Source organism: Rhopilema esculentum, chromosome 7 (assembly GCF_057945365.1).
Source record: "Rhopilema esculentum isolate cy_ngs chromosome 7, ASM5794536v1, whole genome shotgun sequence".
NCBI lineage: Eukaryota > Metazoa > Cnidaria > Scyphozoa > Rhizostomeae > Rhizostomatidae > Rhopilema > Rhopilema esculentum.
Genome location: NC_142821.1, coordinates 2,595,584 through 2,620,369, shown reverse-complemented (window position 1 = coordinate 2,620,369; position 24,786 = coordinate 2,595,584). Strand labels below are relative to the sequence as shown.

The 24,786-nt window shown below is 34.2% G+C and overlaps 2 protein-coding genes across 3 annotated transcripts in view; one reads left to right on the top strand and one right to left on the bottom strand.

The window, feature by feature from the left end:
- LOC135683075 (cilia- and flagella-associated protein 119) overlaps positions 1-24,786 on the bottom strand; it is a 37,270-nt gene that overhangs the window by 7,187 nt on the left and 5,297 nt on the right. Inside the window, exons 2-7 of one of the 2 annotated variants that reach the window (XM_065198226.2) lie at positions 18,795-18,872; positions 3,713-3,756; positions 2,420-2,485; positions 1,770-1,856; positions 1,458-1,540; positions 484-554 (exon numbers count right to left, since the gene is read on the bottom strand). In XM_065198226.2, coding sequence (XP_065054298.2) covers positions 484-554; positions 1,458-1,540; positions 1,770-1,856; positions 2,420-2,485; positions 3,713-3,756; positions 18,795-18,818 — 375 coding nt within the window. In that variant the 5' untranslated portion in view covers positions 18,819-18,872. Of the gene's footprint in view, positions 1-483; positions 555-1,457; positions 1,541-1,769; positions 1,857-2,419; positions 2,486-3,712; positions 3,757-3,963; positions 4,068-18,794; positions 18,873-24,786 lie in introns of those variants that run through there. The other variant, XM_065198227.2, reaches the window with a different exon arrangement.
- On the top strand, positions 10,947-20,891 carry LOC135683070 (4-hydroxyphenylpyruvate dioxygenase a). Its single transcript, XM_065198220.2, has 15 exons — positions 10,947-11,073; positions 11,675-11,701; positions 12,118-12,180; positions 13,182-13,286; positions 13,546-13,597; positions 13,928-14,010; positions 14,340-14,429; positions 14,859-14,962; positions 15,625-15,702; positions 16,613-16,664; positions 17,058-17,168; positions 18,048-18,119; positions 18,660-18,776; positions 19,953-20,075; positions 20,602-20,891. Exons 1-15 carry the CDS (start codon positions 11,071-11,073, stop codon positions 20,680-20,682), a joined length of 1,161 nt encoding a protein of 386 aa, XP_065054292.2. The 5' UTR covers positions 10,947-11,070; the 3' UTR covers positions 20,683-20,891.

Below are 24,786 nucleotides of genomic sequence, written 5' to 3'. Positions count from 1 at the left end.
AACAAAGTGAGTAAGATATCCTTTACTTGGCAATAAGCTTGAAAATTCACCTAAAATCACCCCTAGATTGCAAAAGAAGACTTCTCGTTTTTGAGATGAAACATTGTTCAAAATTACATTTTATAGTAGCTCAGCCATACCTTGTGTTAAATTTGTTCTTAAATTTTGATCGATATCAAAGCTCGTCTTCTCATAAAATTGTTCTTACAAAAAAAAGGGTAGAGATTAAATAAAAAGGTGCATTGTAAAATAAAAAGTTACTCATATAGACATACTATATGAAACTACAAATGGTCTCGCTTTAGAGCATCATCAAGACAAGATAGGGGATAAACTTAACCTTGTGTTTTGGAAAATTTTGGTCAATGATCAAGTTGTAATGAAGATAAAGTGACAAGGAAAGGGTGTAACATATTTCTAAGTATGTAGAATTTTAAATGCCCATTGAAAATACTGACAAAAAGTTTAAAACAGCTACCATACCTTCATACAATGTCTCACAAGAAGTTCTTTGAAATATTCATAAGCAGCGTCAACATTACCAAAAGGGGAGTCTAAAAAGCAACAATTCCCTATATCGTATTTGGTATTTCAAATGGCTTATTTCATAACAGTTTATCTTCTTCTTTGGTTGAAGAAGATCTTTTTCCTGTTATTAATTTACTTTGTCCAAATATTATTCAAACCTATTTTAGAACAAAAATTATATGGATCTTTGTCTGTCTGAAGGTCCGACATAGAGATAACATATAATAATGTTGAGAAATTGTTTGAGGCTGAAACCCTCCCTGCACCCTGCTTCCAGCCACAGTAAAAGTGACTGATTGCTAACACATCACATCATCATAAAAGAAAGATGACGGTAAAATAACATTTTAAAACATAATGGATGAAAAATGATATAGAAGCTAGGCATAATCTTACTACTTCTTATTACTAGATATCAACAACAAAACAAGAGGGTTGGCATAAGTACAAACATATTCCTTACTAACTCATCAATGCTTTTCATGCAATAGTAAGGGATATATAAAGATACCCCAAATAATAAAATATAAAGATACCCACTTAAAAATAAAGGTAAGAAACCATTTTATTCCATTCCTTCCAACCATTAATAACCCATAAAGATTTATGTGGAAAAGCAAGTGCAATGATGAAAAGGTAATATTTGAAACAGCAATTTTGGACAAGCTAAAGCTTTTTGTCTTGAGTATAATATTACAGAACAAGGAGAGAAAGCATAAACCCAATGGATTGAATTAAGCCAATCAGAACCAGGTTGATGGGTGAAAGGCAAAGCTTTAAAGGTTCACAAAAGACTAAGATAGCACTAAAATAGAAAGAGAAGTAAAGTAAAATAAAGTAAGTGGTAGCTCAAGTTAAGCAAATCCAACCAGCCAAAATTTCATGCCTTACAAATACGTATGAAATTTGCAATAATATAAACTTCTTACCCATAGCCTTTTCATGAGTCCTTTTGATTATTGACAAAAATGCACTCTGTTGTTCTTCATTGAAACATCTTTCCCTTCCGAATCTGTTTCAATTTTATGAAGGCAAATGTTTTGTAAGACAACATGAACAGCAAATATTGTTAAGCTAAAATATTAATGCAACAGGATAGCATTAGACATAATTTAGCAAGAAAATGTACATGGCTGCCTTTCTGATGTCATCTTGTTGTGATCCTGCTATTATACTATACAGTTAAAAAACTTTTCTCTACACACCAACATGCCATCTCATTTATAAAATGAAAAGGATACTTATATGCAAAGTAGAACAAATCTACCAAAATATCTTTTTTAATGCTGCTTTCAATCACATTAATACCAAGTACTTCAGAAATTTTCCTGCAACAATGAAAAAGCTAATCAAATAAAAGTTTCATCATGTAGAAGCATAAATTTCTCATTTGCTAATTTTTGCAAAATAAGCATGTAAAAGTTGTAAGTTTAAACCAGGAGTGTAGAGTTAGGGGGATCTGGGGGGCTGAGCCCCCTTGTTGCTGCCAAAATTGGCAAATTACTTTGCTATTGTTTTTCACAACATTGTGTGCAAGAACCCCCTCTTTATTTTGATTGGCCCAATTAACTGGCTCACATCATTTGCATAAGTTTTTGCATTAACAAGGCATTTGTGTTAAATCAATAAAAAATGGATGATCTCTATGGCATTTGGTATTTTTGAATATTCTCAGAAAACACCTTAAAATTGAAAGACAAAGTTTTTTTGAAGAGTCATAGCCCTTCAACCAAAGTCATTATGGCAATTTCAAGCTTCTCTTATGAGACCACATTGCAAACTTATCTGTGATTTTGCTTACTGAAACCTTAGAATAAAATACTTCAAATGATTCTATTGGAAAGTAGAAAAAACATGAGTTAGAAAAAAAATGAGAATTTGAGATTATTACCCTTTAATTTTGTCAGGCTCATGTAGCCAGCTTAATTCATCAATGTCCTTCAATGTAAAATCAGCCCTGCAATGATTATCAATAGAAAGTTCTATTTGAGTTGCTGACTGCATGCAGAAGCCAGAAAAGTACGCTTTGCAGGCAATCAACAAGTAACATATATGAGACTGAAGGCATGATTAAGGCCTGTCTGCAGAGTACTGTAGTTCTTAATGGTGTATATAAACTTAAGATGATGTTGTTTTCCTATACTGGACCTGATGTTGTAAGTCCTTTTTGTTTCTTTAGAACTTTGATTTTATGGACTAATTTAACATGCAGAAAACACAGAGCTGGCAAGAGACAATGTTCAATACCCAGAGCATCTTGATGAATTTACTGACTATCATATTGTGCCGTACATAAGAAGCACCTTTATTGAATTATTATTGGCTATTTTTAGGGTGCATCCTATACATGGTAACATTGACTGTTGTTCCATCATTTTCTTTTGAAGGCAAAGTGTCATTTTATAGGACAAAATAATACTATGATATTTGGAGCATCTGTTCTCTTAATTTGAATAATTGCACTTTCAATCTGACAAATCAGAGAAATATCTGACAAAGAACAAGCTTTCTTACTCCCAAATGGAAGGATTGTACCCTGCATTCTCTGTAATTGGACAGCACATCCCTGTCAAGGTTGTGAATGTTGTGGATTGAACACGGATTTCAAGTATTTTAATGTAACATAAAATTCGAAACATTGTGGATTGAACAAATTTCCTCCACAGAATTAGTGTCTATAGTATTATTGAGTTTATTCTTTCATTGAAATATACATCACATGCTTTACAAGAGCCAAGAAAAGGGATGTGTCTTATACACCAGAAGACACAGTATATATATTTTTTCAGAATTCAAACATGGAATTAATGGTGCAATTTATTCAATGATGTGTCTTATGCACAGAAAATACAGTAAGTCACTTTCAAAACCTCTATAAACACAAGGAATCAAACTTTGTGTTATCTGCAAATGTCTGTTTTTTTAATTGAATTTTAATTAATTTGTTCATGCTGTGAAAAAGATTTTGAGTTTGAGTTTTGCAGGCACCGCGGAGCAGGGGGGGGGGCTTTAGCAAAAAATGCCAAATATTAAGTATCAACCTACCAGAAAAGCCTCTTTTATACGGTTTTAGCCCCCCCCCCCAACTTTTTTTAAACCCTCCACTTTTCTCAACGCTCCGCGGTGCCTGTTTTGGCTCAATCGGTTAATGTCATTACGTTCGCTTTAGAGCAAAAAGCCTTACCAAACACAAATTTGGGCCGTCGGTCCTGACTTCGGCAAAGGAACCTAGAGGGAAATGTAGAAAATACTAACTTTTTGTTTGTGATACAATTAACAGAGACCCAAATGAACGATTATTTCTTACGTCAAAAAACTACATAAATTATGTGAATGCGAGTTATCTTAAAAGCTCCTGAATTCGTAGAAATATCATCTAGTCAACAAATTAAATGCTGATAACCATTAAACATAAAAAACAACAACTAATCTTACCTCCACAGGCATACCTATCGAAATATGGCTGACCTGTCCACCATCAATGATGTTGTTGTTGTCATGATCATCGTCATGACAACACCTTTCAAAGATAACTAACCTGAGGAGCGAAATACCCCTTTTTTAAATAACTTTTATTCTCTGATCTGGTCTCCAATCTGTATCATAACTTCTGGTTCAGAAGCATCTATATGTACGTAACCTGTACAAAAATGATCCAGTAATACATAAACCCACATAATACACAGCTTATGGCGACCCTCTGGCCTCCAACGATTGGGCGTGCCCCGAATTCTTGCAAAATCTTTTTAATGGGCATTCGATTTGCCCCCACTTTCCAACATGTGTCGGAGCCCCTTCTCTCTTGAATATTTATTTCAAGATTGATAGTTGCTTGATTTTGCTTAACCCTACGAATGTGGGTCATGAAGGGCGTGGAGGGAAGGAGGGGGGGGGTGGGGGTGGTAGAAATCCGTTGAAAATAATCATTCCTGTTTTAAGCCAAAATTTCGTTGGTTCGCAAACCCTGATGACCCCCACAAACAGAAATTTGAAGCTGCTGAAATTCTATCGTAAATATTACAAATTGCATAACCAAAATAATGATGAATTTATTTTAAATGAATTCATCTACATATGCATAAACTCAGAAAAATTCTAGAAAGTTATGCATCGTTACGACAATGCATTTTGTCAGGGAGTTCGAAAGCATTTCAAAGTTGGCACAGGTAGGAAGGAGCACCATGTCGCAGAAAAGGTGGCCATTTTTCAGCAAGTCTATTTGTTAGAAAAGGCATGTTTACAAAAGTTGGGGGCCTGTGCCCCCGATGCACCACCGGTTCCGACGTCCCCGCATTTCATGATGTTAAACTTTGGGTTTCTACTTAATTGGACGTGATATAAGCCATTGATTGACTATTTTTCGATGAAACATGAAAAATATGGTCAGTGGATAGCAAATTGAATAATTGACTGATTGGAGTGATGGATTGCCTAAATTTATTGTACAGTTTGATGAACTGGATGGACCATCAATTCTAAACGATTCATACTTCTTGTAGTTATCGTTACCCCTTTTCTTTGTTATTAGCTTCCTATAGTTACACAAATACAACGATCGAGTAATACATAAACCCACATAATACACAGCTTATGGCGACCCTATGGCCTCCAACGATTTGGCGTGCCCCGAATTCTTGCAAAATCCTTTTTATGGGTATTCGATTTGCCCCCACTTTCCAACGTGCGTCGGAGCCCCTTCTCTCTTGAATATTTATTTCAAAATTGATAGTTGCTTGATTTTGCTTAACCCTACGATTGTGGGTCATGAAACAGAGATCGTTATTTCACACAAATACAACCACTCGAATTGATGGTATGGATTCAGCCTTATGCCTACCGTAAGTTTTTTTGTATTTTTCTTTGTGTAAGAGAAACAAATTAAATGGGAAACAATGTAGATAGAGGGTGCAATGCAGACAGAATGAGGCTTCTAGAGGTCCTGTTATAAGAATGGTTTGTGCTACATGGGTGATATCAATGACGTGGTTCTTTATTGATTTAGTCGCAATTTACTCCTTCGTCGGAGTTAAATAAAGCGGAGATATAATCTTGAGATTTGAGAACAAAACACAAAGAAAATCAACAATGCCAGCTGCAACTTGAAGAAAGAAATTTTGAAAAAAGTGCTAGCTATTAACAAGGTTTTATGTACCAAATCATTAAAAATTAAGTAAACATACGATCTTACCGTGGTCTTTAGGCAAAGTTGAATAATTAGCAAGAATATTTTAGAAGATAAAGCTAACATCGATTTTTAATATAGAGTAGAATTATTCTGGTTACAGAACGAGGTACCTATGGGAACTTCAAGTTCATAAGCACAAGCGTAAGAAAGCTGCTGTTGTGAATTGCTCGATGCTAGGTACAAACAAGAATGATGCAATGAATTTGAAAACTTGTTGTCAGTAATGAAACACTCTTTGTAAAAATGTGATTTTTGTAACTTGTCTGTCAAATTTAACCCCTAATTAAAAAAAGATGTTGGGTAATTGGTAAACTTTTCGGCCATAAATCGATAGGAAGTGATAAAAGAATGGAGGAAGAATTGCTTTTTCAAAATTTCCTTTTCAGTTAAATAGAAACAGAGATCAGTTAAAAAAGATTACCCCTTCATAAATGCTTGCATCAGACTGATAAATACAAAAAAAGTAAACTCTAGAGAAAAGTAATGTAGGGAAGGAGAGAACTTCTGGAGGAGCACCATTGCTTGAAAATAGTCGAAACAAAAAGCAATGTTCGTTGGAAACAAATAATTTTTACAATTTTTGATGGGGCACGAACCTCCTTAAGAACAAAAGTTGTTACCATACTGGTATCAGAACATAAGACAGGAGTCAAGGTCTTTAGGTGAAGTTATAGTCATTCCCATTCCTCTATTCATTTAAAAATAATAAACATTTACAGACTTACTGAACAAAGTTAAGTATCACATACGTTATTTTATCTGCCATAAATGAGGAGAAATGGATAATTAACATTATCATCAATTATTATCATAAGATGGATCACCAAATATCATATTTATTATATGACCATCCATGTACTACAGAAATGTCGATGAACAGTATGTTATTATTGCAGAACATACAGAAGATGTTATTCTTGGTCACAGTTCATGTTTAGCTCTCCTGGCTCTAATCGTCCAGATATAAAACACTTTTCTGAATCGCATAAATTTTGTGTCATTTGGAAATTGTTTCCATTGATCAAATGGCATGAATGCTTTGTGTTCACGGCAGTGCTGTTATATTCTAACATGAATGCCACGCACCCAGCCTTCCTGTAGCAGCGATCCTGGCACTGATGGACGGTGTAGGTCTGCACCACTTCTATATTCTGTGATGTAAATTCTGTGCCGACAAGCAATGAAGGTTCTGGATCGCAAAGATGGCTATAATAAGACTGTGCCAGCAAAACAAGAAGAATCTCTGTTGCTAAAAAGTATTTCATTATGCTTGTGTCTCGAGTTCATTCTTTCTCAATACAGTCCACGATGGAAACGTACTATCCATCATTTTATACAGGTGGCCAATCACTTTTTTATAATTAATTTTTAAGAAACCGAACTGCTTTATTTACTCGGGCTTAGAGAAACAAATGTACAGACAGATGTAGATACTTCCTTGTGAAACATAAACAGCCCTGGTTTGTGCACCACCTGTTGCATAATGAAAGAAATGGGGCTTCGTTGGTAAACATTTTTCATCGAGTAATACCAAAACGCTTACTGTAAGATTATGGAAAATAATTTGAAAATAAAAACCTGTTTGGCTAAGTCATACACAATCAGATTTTCTTGCAATAAAAAAGTGTTTGCTTGCAAGGTCAGCTTTTCTTGCTTTACTTTGGAAAAAACAGCAAATATAGAAGGCTTCAAGTGAAAAAATCAACTAGAAATGCAGTTCCCACTGTCAGTGCGAGTGTATTGTACTACTTATATAAAATGCAGATATTTGAAAGTAAAAATTGACATTGTGAAAAATATATAAGAATTTTAAAAAACTCTGCAGAATGTCCTGATATCCGGACTTTAATATTGAAATGTTTTTCTATAGCGAAAATGTCGTTTATATTAAATAAAGCAAACAAGATCAAAATTAACAGTCGCCGGTGGCTGAAATGAAGTAGAATCGTTGGAAGTATTCTACGTGATTAAGAAATAAAAAGCTCTTTAATACAACATAAGACAATAAAAGAAATAAAACACAAATGATAAGTAAGCCACGTAAACCAAGGCCTAGCAACTCGTTGAAAATGATTCATGTGTTTCGCAGAAAATAAACGTTTTGCAATTACCATTGTAAAAACAGCGCGGTAAAACAAGGTAGTGTTGTGTGTTCTATGTGTATTAAAATAACATTTAAGCTGAATATTTACTATTCTTCCATTTTACCTGAAAAAATACACTAAGTAAAAAAGCGCTTCAAGTTGAAGAGAAATTTTCAGCTGTTATCCTTTCCACTTAGGCGATGAACGCAGTATGGGCGCTAGATGCAATATGTCAGACACGTTGATAGTCGTTTTGGAAGTATCATCTGCTTGGCTTTTAATGAAGACAGAGGGCAACCACCCCTCTTGCCCTTTGATAGGATGGGCAATGGGGCCAAATCGCTCTCTTCATAAAAATGCTTTTGATCTTGGTGTTTTGTAATTATTAAAGAGATCCATTTGAATTCTTGAATGTAGTGCCATTTTCATGCCAAAATTTTCAAAATTTGTACAACAATTTCTTATGACAGCAGAAGCAAAAGTTGGAAAATTGATTTGGCCGAAGAAGCAAAAGTTGACCGAATTTTGGTCGTATGTTGAAAGCAATAGAAATCCAAAGGAAACGACAATTTTCGCACAGACAATATTCAAAGTTTTGTTAATATAATCTCAAAATCGCAAACGAAGAAGCAAGATAAAAAGTAAAAGATAACAAAAAATTGAAATTGAAAGCAAATTGGAGCTTTTATAACAAAAAAGCCAATTTTTATTACACTATTACTCCACAGAATTGGCCGAAATCTTGTTTTTTGTATAATATCTTTGGCTGACCAAATTTGGCCGTCAACTGTAAAAATTTGACTGCCAACCAGTTCAAAGATCTAGCAACCTCCTTGCCTTTTGGTCGTTTTGCCCTGCGGGAGACCGAAGGAAGGAGCAAACTTAGAGTGCTTGTTTGTCATCTGCCGCTCCCCCGCCCCTTTCTTGGATTCAAAATTTTAAACGAAGCTGTCTTGTATTTTTTTTTTGAAGCTGTCTTGTATACATTTAATGAAAGTGAAAACATTGGTGTTGTGCTAGCCCTGGATCTGGGTTTGTAGTTTGGTACTCTATTGCATTGTTACCAAAGCACTCGTTGGAGAAACAGTCTGATCTTTTACCTTTTAAACTTTGATCTTTTAAAAACAGTTTTCGTCTCGAAGGGGCACCCCTGGATATACATTTCATTTCCTTTTATTTTCATCAAATATTTATACAGGTAACAAGTTTTAGTAGAACATCTAAAAATGCAATTTTTCAAAATTCCCAAAAAATTCAAATTACAGAAGAGTTAAACACATGGACAAAATTTATTCTTCGTTGCTTTACCCTTCTTCAAAGGCAGGCCATGGCCTTATGCCCTACTCAAACTCTGCCTCTTTGGTTCGAGCTATCAAAAACAGTCTGTATATATAAATCCGGGGCCTATAAAAATGTTACACAATGTGTTGTGATCATACTCATACCTCAGTATCTCATTCATTTTTCACATTCAGCTATACGGTCCAGAAAAGCGTCAGCTCTTCCAGCGGACAATTTCTTCAAGCTTTGGAAACTTCCACTGGAAAACAAAGAAGACAAGGCGGGGTTTCGGCACACTTCATCTTTTGCTTTCATCGGCGAACCCTTGACTCAGAATATTATGTTTTCGTAACATTTTTAAATAGAATTTTCAAAAAGTTTTTAAAGAATCTTTTCTAAAAGTAGCTGTTTACTTGTTACCAGGAGTCAGGAGGACGTGGCAGAAGAAATTTGCCCAAAAACTCCTTTGGGGCCCTAATCCGGGAACCTAAACAGCTATGCCTAACCAGCACAAGCATCTCTTTCTCATAATAATGCGAAGGACTTTGAGTCCATTGTAAATCGTGAACTTAAGAATGTTTCAGCATGGCTTTCTGCTAACAGATTATCTCTTAATGTTGATAAATCTAATTTTCTTACTGTATTAAATAAAAACGGATTCTACCATTGATATCAAAATATATACATTTCCATCAAAGAGAAAAACTATATCTTGGCATTCTTATAGATAACAATTTAAACTGGAAACAACTCGCTCAATATGTCATCATGAAAATTTCAAATGGTATTGGAATATTTGCAAAAATGAGGCATTTTGTATCAATAGATATGCTGAGACAACTATATCATGTTTTTATTGCTCGACAAATAACTATGGCCTCATGAAATAGGGGGGGGGGAGGCTTGAAAATGCACTGCCACTAAATTAATCAGGCAAGTCTTAAAAAGGCAGTCAGAATTATGAATTTTTGCAGATTATAAAGCAAATTCAAAACCCTTGTTTTCCAAACTAGGCATTCTAAGCTTTGCAGATCTTTGTAGACAAGAAGTTGCAAAATTTATGTACGATATAAACAGCAACAGTATTACCTATAAACAGCAACAGTATCAACTATATGAGACCTATTTAAAAAAACAGAGACAATACACAACTACAAAACTCGTCAAGCCACCACAAATCAATTCTCTCTTCCTCTAGGGACAACATAAAATTTACTACCTTGGCATTGAAATATGGAATTGCATGCCCACTTAAAATTTGCTCCATGCCAAACGAAAAAATATTTAATAAATGTCTCTATAAATGGTTACTGCAACGCTATTAGAAAGCTCCAAACATTAGTTTTATTGTGACTTAAAATTTCTTACCCCTTCCTTAATACATTTACATTTTATTAATCAAGCCCATCAATAAAACCACCGTGTCCTCCCATTTCCCTTTTTTCTTATTTTCTTTTCTTTTTATTTTCTTATCTTTGTTCTGTTACTGTTTAAAAAATTTGAAATCAAACTTTGCAAAATTTAGCTCGTAGTCATGGTATTTTTCATTTACAGGTATATGTCACATTTTATTTAAACTTCAGTGTTCCTGTATCCATTGTATTAACTATTCAACAAAAAGGACACTGGGCCCGAAAACCTCTTGGTTTGTTTTAATGTCCTTGGCAACATTAAATCGAAATTGTAACCCTACAATAGACTTTATAATTGATATTTATCATTCGTATACTTTTAAAAACTGTTAATAAAATTTGTTGTTGAATGAAAAAAATTTGATTTGATTTGAACGAAAAACATACTGTAAGTGCATACCCCCAGCCCCAGGCACATTGCTTCTTGGAATTCGATGCCACGTCCTCCCCTTAATGACGTCAGTAAGCACGCCTCCAAAGTTAAGCCAATCAAATTGACTCATTCTTGTACACGCGCAACAATTTTGTGACCTACGGCCTAAATCGGTCCTGCGTAGTGAAAACAGATTAACCAGTAAAGATGGTAAGTTTATTTTTGAAAATACTGCAAAACTTAGATCATGATTGTCTTCTGTAATATTCTGTAAGATTGCTGCACAACTAAGGAAGATATATATGGTTTTTACCTGCACTAAAGTGTGCATGGCGGGTCTTTGTACCGCCATGCATCTATCCTTTCGTTGTTTATGAAGAATCTGAGTCCTTAATTTAGTCTGAGTCCGGCAATAATTAACTTATTTTTTTTAAGAAACCTACCTTTCTACGAAATGCACGGTGATATCTCACTGGACTCTTAGTTTTTCTGGATGTCCACCAACATAGTCTAATAAGTATGCTAGATTGCGTGCGATACAATATAATGCTATAATAACGATGAATGTCAGTAAATTGTACCAGGAATAGAAAAATGATTAAATGAATAACGTCGTTTAGAGCATAGTCTGTTATCCAGAAAAACGTTGCCCTTTACTTACATTCATCGTTATTACAGTCTAATAAGGTCCCGAAACATAATGATGATATGACCAGAACTACCCCCTCCCCTCTTTCTTATATAATGTTTGGATATTTTCGTTGCAAAAAGACCCTTCATATCTGACGTATTTTTTCACTTTTATTTTTAGACAACATACACAGACAAGGGGAAAAAGGTGTGATATATTTGCTGCATGATCACAATACAATTTTTTCGCAAAGAGTATACCTAGTTTGAGCTTACCAACTTGTTCTATGCTGATTTCTCCCTGATCATTGATTTGAAAATATTTCTACAATGAAACTGGAATTTGCCTTGAATGATGCTAACATTCAAACAATTTTGGAGTGTTGGGGAGAAGATTTGTTCTCTATCTGTCCAAAACTTTTCTACTATTATTTAATGGGTTCTAGTATGCATGTGGAAAGTTTCTGTTTTCCTTGCCCCTGCCTCAAAAAAGTTCACCGTTTTATCTGTTAAATGGTTGCAAGATTTTGTATAGTGAATAAAACTGTCTTCTGTGCAACTAAATCTGTCATTGATTTCTGTATGGTTTAGATATTATTAAAAAATTTAGTGATTTCATTCTAGCCTGAAGTGGGCAAATTTCTTTGCTTTGATCATATCACGTTTTGGGTTGGAAATGCCAAGCAGGTATGGTTTCAGTTTGCTTTGAACCTTGACATTTGTTTAAAGTAAACATTGTTTTATGATTGTAGAGAAATGCCTACCTAATAAAATTTTTAATCATGGGCGTAGTTTGATGGTTACTGGGCAGGTTATATGTATGGATGTGAGTTAAAATTTGTGAAAGAGTGCTGGTTGTTTTCACCAATAACTCATCTTTTAGTGTTGCTATCGGGCATTGCTATAAGAAGCTAAGAAGCCTTATGTTCTTGGTGTTAGTCATTCAACTATTATCCCCCAAAAGCATCTTCCATGTGTTCTTTTCATACCAAGGTTTGTTAGTTTGCCATTGAGCACGGGCTCTGACATAGGTTGGAAGTGGGGGTTGGAGGAAAAATTTAACACCCATAACAGGAGATTTAAAAAGCACTTTTGTCCGCTGCTTCGCCAGAGGCCTTGTTGAGGCTCATTCATCTCTAAAACTGATTTAGAAGAAGGACTCATGATTTGAAGCCTCAGTTGTCTTGATCTCCCTTTATTTCAATAATTTTCTCAGTATCATCAATTCTTAGTTTGCAACTCTTATTAAATAAAAAATACTAAAATATTTCATATTTGATACTGTTGGCTAATATTGTTTTTAACAAATATACCATTATAGCTTTTATAATAGAACATTCAATTTCTATCTGTATTCAAGCACATTTTTTATCATTGCTTAAGCTTTTTTGCCCATTTCTTAAAAAAGGCCATTATAAATCCTCTGATAGATTTACAAATTCATTTATGTAATGTACACAAGAATCACTTATCACAACTATGGTGAATCTTCAAAGATAATAACAAAAATTATATATTCAAACTGTATGACGAAGTTATATTTCCTAATAACTGTTTTGACAACAATCAGCAATCATGCTCACGAGACATTCGGCAGGTTATATAACCTACATTGTTGCGATATCTGAACAAGTATAACCTTCCAATGCAAGTAAATGATTTCATAATAAAATTTAACCTTATTTTAGGCTGCTTCATATTACTGCACACGGATGGGATTTGAGCCATATGCTTATAAGGGATTAGAAACTGGTTCCCGACAAGTTTGTGCTCATGCTGTGAAACAAAACAAGGTTTGAATTTTTTCTTATCGTTTTCAAAGATTAGTAGCTTTTTTATACAAACCAATTTTTTTCTTAGCTTAACATTTGGTACTGCTTCAGTACCATTTATGCTATTTCATTTAGTGATGCAAACATATCATAAATGAAAAGCAGCCCAAATGATATTTGATTTGTTTCAGTGGTTGTTTTCTAGTGAATGTGAAAGTAGTGTCAGTAGTTTCTGGTTTTCTTCTAGAACATTTTAATATAATTATTATTTAAATTTCAGATCATATTTGTTTTTGAGTCAGCATATGAACCTGGTGCAAAGATCACAGAAGGTAAAACAGGGGCAACTTGAGCCAATTAAATCTTCTGTACTTATCAATGCTGTAATATCTTATTTGAGAGTCAAGGAAAGGGCACAGATGGGAATTTATATCTGTTGAAAATGAATTATGTAAAAGATATTCCTACCAACTCTTGCACATTTGAGAAGCAAGAAACAATAGAAAGTACAAAAACATAGAACTTTTTAAGTAGGATAATTGATCTCTGCATCTGGGAACTTTAACTTGACAGCTATGAAAAGTTATAATGAACTGTCTAAATCTGCTTTTCATAGTTACATTCATTTATCATCCCTTTATCAATCATAATTGTTTTGACAGAAATGGGTGGACATCTTATGAAGCATGGAGATGGTGCTAAGGATGTTGCCTTTGAAGTTGAAGACTGTGCAAACATTTACAAGGTACTGATTTTATTAAAGACAAATCAACATTTTTATGTTTGGTTTAGAGGCTTTTTGTTAAAGATATAACAATTTTTAAATATGTTAACCTTTAGACAGTACCTAATCTTCAATAAAATCCCATAGCCTGTGTTTATTTTAAACCCCAATTTTTAACTTTATCATTACTAAGTACCATTAGCAATAATTTTCTTTCAGTGCCAACTAGATTATTTAAAGACATTGTTAGTAACAAAGATGCTAAATGAAAAATGTTTTAACATTTAGTTTTTCTTTCAAGTTTATGAACCTTTTCTGGTTATACTTTTTACCATTTTTACTTGAAATAGAAAGCAGTTGAGCGTGGTGCAGTTAGTGTCAAAGAGCCTTGGGACGAGACTGATGAAAATGGAACTGTCACCTTTGCTGTTGTGAAAACAGTATGTATAGGACTAACAATCTGGACTTATTTTAGGTTCTCATAATTTATAACCCCATGTGTAACATAAACTGTAACATAAGCTGTTTTTGAATAGTTTAGCCAAATTGATACACATCATATAAATGACTTTATATTTTGTGCATACCATGAACTTTGAGATTAAAGGTTGCAAACAATGAAATAAATTATAAGTTGATAATCATTGCTGTTGTTGAATCAGCAAAACTAAATTACTGCAACTTGGAACAATGCTGTTCTATACATGAAAGGGGTGTAAAGCTCTGTCTATATGGCATCAAGCACTGTGCAATTAGACAGGCTTAGGCTTACAATAATTCTCATAGAGTTAATTGTAGTTTGTTTTCTTTTTGCAAGATTTCTGATTTCATCTGCAAGTTTAGCTTCTTACAAAATTTTATTGTTTTAGTATGGAGAAACAACACACACATTCATTGAGAGAAGGGGCTATAATGGACTATTCCTGCCAGGTTTTAAAAAACCCATTGAACAGGATTGTCTTTTACCAACACTGTAAGTCTTACCAACTATATTTCCCCCAATAAAGGAAGTACATTCTGATTTCTTTACCATGCATCAATAGAGCATTTGTACTTCATGTTACACTATATTTTTTGCTACCTTGAATATATCTTGTTGCAAATTTGTGAACATTTTCATTTGGGCAAATGAAAATTGGGCATTTTTGACAGTCTGGGATGAATATGGCTTGCTTAGGTTTTACTCTAGCTTGCTTAGGTTTGGTTACAGGTTAAAGTCAGTTACTATTAGGAGTACAACAGTGAACATCAGGGTTTGGGATTAATGTCATATAAAAGGCTGTCCATATGGAGTAAAAAGCCCTTTTCTGGGCAAAACAGGAACCTTCTTCACATACCGATGGACAATTTTACCAACAAAATAATTTCTCTGATATCTTGTTATAGATATTATCCATATTGCAATATATTGTGCTTCCTGGAATATTGTTTTAGCCCTGTGAGGATTCTTTTAAGGAAATTATTTGCTGTATGACAAAAGTAGATGTTCTTGCCATTGCCAATTATACCAATACATATGAGAAGGAATAATGTTTATTTATGAAAGGTCAGTGTGGAAATTCTTGATATGAATGGCCCTTGGAAATATTATAAAACAGTAAAATGTTTGTGTTACGATATAGAATTTTCTTCTAGGCCCCCTGGCAAGCTTAATTTTATTGACCATGTTGTTGGCAATCAGCCAGATGGAGTAATGACTCCAGTTGCAGATTGGTAAGTATTATGATTTGCGTAAGATTACCTCTTGCGAAAAAATGCAGCAAATTCAATGTTGGGTTCTGGATACCATTTGTAATCTAACAACCTTCTAATAACCACCAAGAACAGGACACAGGCCATCAAGCATATTCTCTGGCAGATTTATTTGATTTTCAAGCAACGTTAATCTTCAGTTGAAGTATTATTTTCTGTTTTTTCTTAATAACTTAAAATCACCTGTGCAAATAAGCGATCACATATCTGCCCAAATTATGGCATTGCTTCCAAAGCTCTCAAAGGATACTCTCAATGACATTTTATTTAGAGGTGTGACATAGAGCACCTAAGTGGCTCTTTTTATAGAGCACCTTCATTTTGCTTAGAGTATGGCCTGCATTTTCCTTACTAAGAAGCTAGAAACTGTTAATAAACATAATATATATGTTTACAAGCTGCAACTGAAATTTACTTTTTAAATACAATGGTCTGAAGAACTTACATTAATCTCCATTCTTTTATTCATCTTTTTCCAGGCAAAAATTTAGCTTGAAGCCTTTCACCATGTACCATCATATCTGCCATAATTTCATGCTAAAACAGTTAAATTTTAGTTCTTCTTGAATTTGCTTCTTGGAGAAATTGATGTTTTGTGGAGAAATTTGATTTGTTGTCTTTTAACACATCATTTTGTAAATTGAAACCAAATAGAAGCTGTGTTTTAGTTAGATGCTAAAAAATTGACCAAGCAGCCACAGATATTGGTTTATGTTCATTTTTTATTTGCCTCTTCAATGAACATTGATAATTATATGATCGAGTGCAAAATACTCATCAAAGCATTAGTTTTTTAATATATCAAGAATCATAACTCATAAACCCAATTATTTATATCAATTAAAATAGAACTTCATTCTTTTCTAAATAGGTATGAAAAGGTTTTGCAGTTTCATAGGTTCTGGTCTGTTGATGATTCACAGGTAAGGACTGTTTGTTTTAAATTCTTGAATGTTAAGGTATGAAAAGACAAGTTTTTTTTAAAACCTGCAAGTTAAGATACCAAATTTAATAATGGTTGATTAGGATGAAGTCGGAAGGTAAAAAAGAGATTTTTTTAAAATCTTTTCATATTCACTATAACTTTTCACATTCGTATATAGACATCCTGAAATAACACTTGCAAGATCATATCTCCATAACAATATTTAAAAATATTCAAGATATTGGGGTTCTGTTTGTTAAAAGATTTTGACACATATGTTTTGCAGAAACATATAGAATTGAATGAAGTTTTGCAGAATTGATAATTGACACATATGTTTTGCAGAAATATATTTTGTGGATATTTTTGTCACGATCTTGATATTTGATAGATTCATACAGAGTATAGTGCCCTGCGATCAATTGTTGTCACAAACTGGGAAGAGACAATCAAAATGCCAATCAACGAGCCAGCACAAGGCAAAAGGAAAAGTCAGATTCAGGTTAGACAATGTGTTGTGTGTTAAATTTAAACATTGGATACAGGGAAGCCTCCTCAACAATTCATCTGCAACCAACAGCACTTTGGTTTAATGAACCAAAAATTATTTTGATCATAAAACATGATATGACAATATGACCACTTATGTCAGAATTTGAGCAATATCCTCTAAACTATAATGTTCATCATTAATTATATCATAAAGTTAACTCTTTTTGAACAAAAAAATATCAATTATACTTAAATTGTGCAATTTTTATAATTAGCATCATTTGTGTAACAAACCATGATAAGTTGCATTGAAAACTAACGTTACGCTTAAGAACATTAATCATCAGGTGTTCTAATACCGTAAATCCTCGAATTGGCCTCCCACCTCGAAAAAGCCCCCTCCCCCAAATAAGCCCCCCTCAAATAAGTCCCCACCCTAGAACTACAAATTGTCAAAAGCCCCCCCCCTTCGAATAAACCCCCACTGCTGCCGTAAACTTTCGAATTGGACCCCTTTTTTTGATGATGTTTGCCATTGAATTGGACCCCTCCATTTGATGAGGTTTCCTATGGCGTTTTATTGAATTACCACAACAAATTCATACTTTTGATAGTAATTAATTCAATACTCATAAAGAATTTATGTCTTCTTAATGTCTACAATAATTTTGTAAGCCCCCCCTTGTATAAGCCCCCTCCCTCGTATAAGCCCCCTCCCTCGTATAAGCCCCCTCCCTCGAATAAGCCTAATTCGAGGGTTTACGGTAATGTAGAAATTCTGCGGTCATATGTTTCATTGATAAAAAAATTCTTACTACATTTTATTACTTTTTGTATCTTAAGCTGTCTTCTAAAAGATATCGTTCTCTACATGATTCCTTTTTTCCAGGAATATGTTGATTATTATGGTGATAGTGGTGTCCAACATATTGCTCTTAACACTGATGACATCATTACTGCGGTGAGTCATGTGCATTCTCTGATACCCTTTATGATGCAAACACCTTGTTGCCATTACCCTTTCTTAGTACTTGATTTTGCTTATATGTTATGGAAATTTTGGTAAGATCAACTTTAATTCATATTCAAATTTTATTTCATCAAGCAAGATTCTTACAAGATATATACTAAAGATCTATTTACTTCAACACATTATAGCCAGCAACATGAAAATATAATTTACAGATGTCTGTGAAGTGTTGCCAAGGATACTGTGATAAACCTAAAAGGTTATTGAGTGCAATGCCCTATTACAAACGCTTAAAGAAGATGACATCATAACTACAGCACTAAAGAATCAGTTTAATAATTATGACCCTTGGTTATAAGGTTTATTTCTGATTGGATAAAGCTGTCCTTAACATATATGACATCATTTGAGCATGGCTAATACTATATGGTCAGGAACAACAAATTACTGAAAATGGTCGCTTGTATGATAGCATTTGCAACCCAAGACATCCAGACTAGTTTATTCAATATTATTCACATCTTTATCCAGATTCAGAATCTGAAAGCTCGTGGTATGAACTTTTTGACAATACCTGATACCTACTACGAAAACCTGAGGGAAAGACTTAAACACGCCAAGATTACAGTAAAAGAAGATATGGACACGGTAAATATATTGTCATACCTTGGATTTGATGACAACTACCATGTCAAGGGATATCTTTATTGGCTTGACGAAAAAGCATCCACATTTTTTAGCAAACTGAAAGTAGAGATAAGAAGATAAGAAATAAGGAAAGAATTTGTCCTTCCTTGAAAATCAAACCAAAATTGTGAGAGTCAAATAAATTTTTTTGGAATTGAGACTATTTCATACCCCAGTAATACAGTTATAAATTATTACACCACAAAATTCTAGGCTTTAAGTACACTCCAAAATAATATTTACCACGTTACTTTGCTCACAAAAAACATTTACTGCTATTTTTGTCAGTAGAACCCTTCTTTATCATCAGTGCTCTTTAACAAGTCCCAGTTGATTATGTTTTACAAGCGGGCTTTATTTTCTGATGAAAACAATGATCGAGTTCTCAGTTACCTGAAACAGGTCTCCAATATGTCTTACTGTTGTAAAGAAGTTCCACGAAAGACAATTTTGTGGACGCTTCGCCACCTTGGACTAAAGCATATATTACAAATTGGAGTGCTAAAACGTTCTTGGAGCTTAAAATGCTTGAAGCCAAAAGCAAGATGATTCATTCTGTGGTTTAAATATATTTTTGGGAATTACTTTGGAGCTAAGCTCTCTAAGCCCCCTCCCCCACTTCAATGGTCCTTGCTGTACCCCCCCCCCCCCAACTTAATCCTTTCATCGGTAGCGGTAAGGATAAGACTTCATATCTGTTACTACCACCATGAAGTCTGTTACTAGTGAGAGGTGGAGTTTCTGTGTCTTTCAAAGCTACATCAAATGGAGTCGAGTTAGATGTTCATCAGGGAGCTTGTTGCTCTTATAGCCACGTGCTGTCTGGCGAAAGTAATTGTAAATGAGGAGATTGCTTCTTCAATAAGTCGTTGACAGAGCATATCTAAATTGATACTTGTTTGCCTAAGGTAATTTGCAAATTTGTTAACTGTGCGTCATGCTACAATCCGGTGCAAATAACCAGCTGCTCTATCATCAAATTCGCATTTCTCCTCAATTCATATTCGTAAACATTAGTTTTTGCTATTCAGAATACAATGCAACTTCTATTGTATCTATACACATGTTGATTTTGACGATTAAAAAAAAAGAACTTATACAATTTCTGTCAATACTAAATAAATTGTCTTATTTTAGCTTCAGAAGCTGAAAATTCTTGTTGATTATGACGAGAATGGCTATTTGCTCCAAATTTTCACCAAGCCCTGTCAAGATCGTCCAACCCTTTTTCTTGAGGTTATCCAACGACGAAACCATCAAGTACGTATTTAAGACGCAGAGCACTTGTATTTTTTTAACCGAAAAGTCAGACAATGCTCGCATGACTTATTCTTTTAGAAACACTTGCTTTTTCCTATAGTTCATTTTTTATACAGATTAAGTTTTCCCCCATTTTCTTTTCTCTATTTCTTGAAAAATACGTCTGTAAGGACAGAAATCTGCCAGTTTATGGTAATTTTCTGCACAGTTTGGGGAAACGTTTATCGCAAAACTATTGATAGCAAATTCAGGAAAAATATATGCCACAAAATTATCCCCTATAGCTTCTGTAACTGAAAAAGTCTCTCTTCGCAACTTGTCTTTGTTTCTTCTGTGAGCAACTCTAAAGAAAAGAGGATATTGTTTTTTCTTTTTCGTTTCTTTTTCTTTTTCGTAACATTAATTAGTTTCTACTTATAATTCTTTTGAATTGTTTGCATCAAAAACCGTGATCTTGCTTAAGCTACTATAACTTTCTAGCAAGATTTCTTATCACCGCAGTCTTTGAAATGATTTTCTGTTTTAGGGATTTGGAGCTGGAAATTTCAAAGCTTTATTTGAGGCAATCGAGCTTGATCAAGACAGAAGGGGCAACCTCGTTATTTGATTGTCGTGAATCTATTTGGATAACGAACTGTTATCCTCTATGCCGTGAATTTATTTATAGCAGTGCAGAAACTTGTGCTTAGAAAAATTGTTCTTTTTATTTACTGGAATGTGCTTGTTTTGATATCAAATAAAGCATAATGAATGCATACGCTTGAAGAGTATTTATCAATATAAGTGGCTAATCATTTTAGCTTCATTTTAGCTTCATTTTTGCTTGCATTTTCTGGTGTGTCTTGTTATCTCTTTATGATTTTCTCGTTCTTTGATGACCCACTTTGCAACCGCGGAACTTTGTCAAAAACCATTTTTCAATCTTGCGGAAACCCGGATAAAAATTGACTAAAGATCAAATGGCTACGAGTTTACGAGTCAAAAATTGACGAACTAAAAGACTTACTTAAAGGCAATCGACAGATGAAAAATGGCTTAAGTCATCTCACAATCAAAATTAGCCAATCAATAAGCGTGCGAGTGGAATCACACTCAATGATTGGTCAATTCTTGATTGAAAGTTGGTTAAGTCCCTCTGTCGATTGCCTTTAGGGTAACGGGTTTAAACTCCACCAGTTCTAAGCTAACCGCTATAAGCCATATTTTATCCTGCTAACAAGTTACAAATTAGAAAACTTTTGGAAGCAGTCGTTTATTGCTATTAAACGACCATTTTTTCACTTCTAGGGCCGTCTCTTGTGTTATGATAGGGCCGTCTCTTGTGTTATGATAGGGCCGTCTCTCGTGTTATGATAGGGCCGTCTCTTGTGTTATTCTAACTGCAACCTTTACGAAAAAGAGAGATGACGACACAGTATATCGTGATTTCATTAACAGTATATCAATAAAAAGTTGTAGTGCTCAACTGATCATGTAAACGTTTAAGTCGCTATGTCCCGATGCATTTCGATGGCCATTTAAATTCCAATTGGTTAGACTTTACAATAGACCTATCAGTACGTATCCAATCAGCAACTTAAGCTTATTTCTCAACGCATCACAAAGTATGAGTGGTTGACAGACAGGAGATAGTGCCTTTTACTTTTTTAATTAGTAAACTGACCAGCAAGGCAGCAATTGGCACAACATTTTTCAAAAGCACAACTGCTCGAACCACAACAAATTAGATTCTGGAAATTTTCGATTGGCAAAGTCTCTAGAAATTGATACAAAACACAATTGAAAATCGTCTCAAGCAGATTGAATACTTTTTGAAAATTTACTAAGTTTTTTGTCTGAAAAAACAGATTACTGGCATAAGGTACAGATAACTAATATTAGGATGTTGACAAATAGGCGATAAGCGAATTGAACTCAAATTATTGTTTTTGATGCGATGGCGGATGTAAGAATACATATGGCGGTGGTTAGAGATTGACAAGAATATTGCTGTGTTCTGTAACGAAATCAATAGAATAATATGATATTCTTATAGCGGTCCAAACTAACGATTGATCGTATTAACAGCAATTTTATCGTGTGTCTTTTCAATGTTGACGCCTTCTGTGTGTTAGTTTGAGACAGTCAAAAGGTACCAATATGATTTTAGGGTACGTTAAAGATGATTAAGGGATACACTCTTTTGGTTTTATAAGAAGCAGATAATTTCGGTGCCTACTTTTGATATTGTTATCTCTGATAATCTGAGGCTCGACTCTTCTTAAGGTGGCTCTTTTTTCAAATTGATTTTCATACAACTGCATATAATTTTCTAAGACGACTAAATAATAGTTTTGCATCACATTCTAAGTAGCACGGCTGCGTAGCTAATAAAATCAGTTTTGTTAACATAAGGGTAGATTTCTTCTAATTTCATAGAGGCTGTTGATGCTCTCGGTATCGCTTCGATGCGTTTATAAGATGTGTTCTTGTAAAAGCAAAAAGAATGTAAGGACGTTGTACAACTAAAGGCCTATTACCATTTGACATTTTTTGTGCGCGCGGGCGTAGCGCCCAATTCTGAGCATGCGTAGTTAAAATCAAGTGCTCTCGATTTTGCGTCCGCTGTGAGCGCCAGAAAGTTGATAGGGTCTCAATTTTTTTGTGCGCTCGGCCACTTGACAGCAGCACTTAGCTACACATGCTCAGATTTGGGCGCTACGCCCGCGCGCACAAAAATGTCAAATGGAAATCGGCCTGAAGCGACTTTCAGCATTTAGTTCTAATGACAAATGTTAACGTGGTTCGATATCATTTCTTCGCTCGAAAAACTTTATCTGACCTTGATAAATAAGTAGAAACAACTATGGTTTCATTGCTTTCGTGTTTTTTGTCCCAGTTTTGTTTAAGCTAAACATTAATTGAATTTTTTCCTATAAGTGCAGCACATTGCCAGTTGTAAACATTAAATATAGCTAGTAATGCCAACTGGTGGCTAGGTTTAACTTAACCATTACCAAGAAAAATATATGCACGAAAGATGGAAGGGGGTGTGTGTCGAAGATCCATGGTCTTAGAAATAAATTGTTGTTATTGACATTTAGGAATTTTGAACAAGGTATGTTCAAAATGAATGTAAATTAAATCCGTTAACTTTTAATGACAAGATTCTTTAAAAAATAGACAATTTTATGCATCTCTCGCTACAATGATAAAATTTTACAAAAAATATCTTAATTAATCTTTGATAACATCAAAATAGCCAATTTTCCAGATATATCAACAATTACATGGATAAAAGGTGCAAATTTAAATATATAAATAGCAAACTGTTTAGAGTGAAGTAGGTCTTCGGTTCTTAATATAATACGAAACAGGCTTTTACAACAAAGCGGATTTCACAATATTTTTTCTTGATATTATAATGACTTAAAATTCATAAGCACAAGTATTTAAAGGATATATGTTTGATAAGCCTACAGCTCCATAATTACTACCGTTCGGCGAAAATTAAAGTGCTTTAAGTTAGCTCAATATATTCTTGGTATAAACAGTAATTTTGATGTTTAAAAAGTTATCATTTCGTTATATGTTTACATGTACATAATATGTCTGTGTGTATTCTGTCTCGATTATCATTCCAGCACCAGGTCCTAATTGTTGAGTTTTCCAATATTCGTTATGACTGATTCTTGCTACACAGATTTCCTTTTATCTTGTCTTACACCACTGTCTAGTGCTCCAACCTGCTGTCCAGTAAAAGAACTGGAACACAGTCTATTTGGTTTTATGCACCACACTTGACTACGAGTCAACAGTTGATTAGTGCTGGGTTTATTTATCAAACTTGCTACTGGTAGCCAATGACCTTTCTTACAATAATCGACCATGGAAGAAAGCTAGGGAAACTTATGGCTGTGTAGGTCAAGCTGCTCCAAATCGCTGTTAAGGATACACGAATAAAAGTACTAAATTAAAAATGGCGAATCGGATGTGTCTACAAAGTTATGCTGAATCTAGGGACTTTGTGAGAAAGCTCCGTCTGCTGTTGCAATCGAAAGAAAAATAAAGGCTTTTTCACTAAAAGGTAGTCAGACTTCCCAATGAATTCGGACACCACGCACATTGAAATTCCATAATTAGCACCTGTTGCCAAAAGGGGAATCGAGACAGGAAATGTATACATATATCATATGGTAATTGTAAGCAGGAACTTACAATCGATAATATACAGACAGCTGGCTATAAGATGTTCATATGTGATTTACCTGCTACCTGATTTGATTTTCTTAATTTTGCTGGTCTGCATTTTAGTTGTTGTCAGTTTTGAACAATCGACTTATTGTTGCATATAGGATAAAACAGTATGTATCTATCAAACAAAGTGGTAAAGTAGACTCATAGGTCTAAAGGTAACTTGCAGGATCGGAATCAAAGCTGTTACTAGAGCCTATCAAGAAATCTTGGGAGATCAACAAACTTTGAAAGTTGAAAGAGAAGGTTGCTGTAGATTTGATGTACCATTGAGTTCCAAGGTAAGTTGCATTTTAGCATGCTATACTGATTAGACTATAGCTTTGTAGGTTTCTATTTTTCAAGGACTGCTGTGACAAGATGTGATACCAGCTTCTTACTTCAAAACAAAACCTTAGATACACGATTACGATTAGAAAAACGATTATCTAAAAGTTTAGAAGATCCTCTATATGGAAGGAAGTCTTTTTACTCTAAC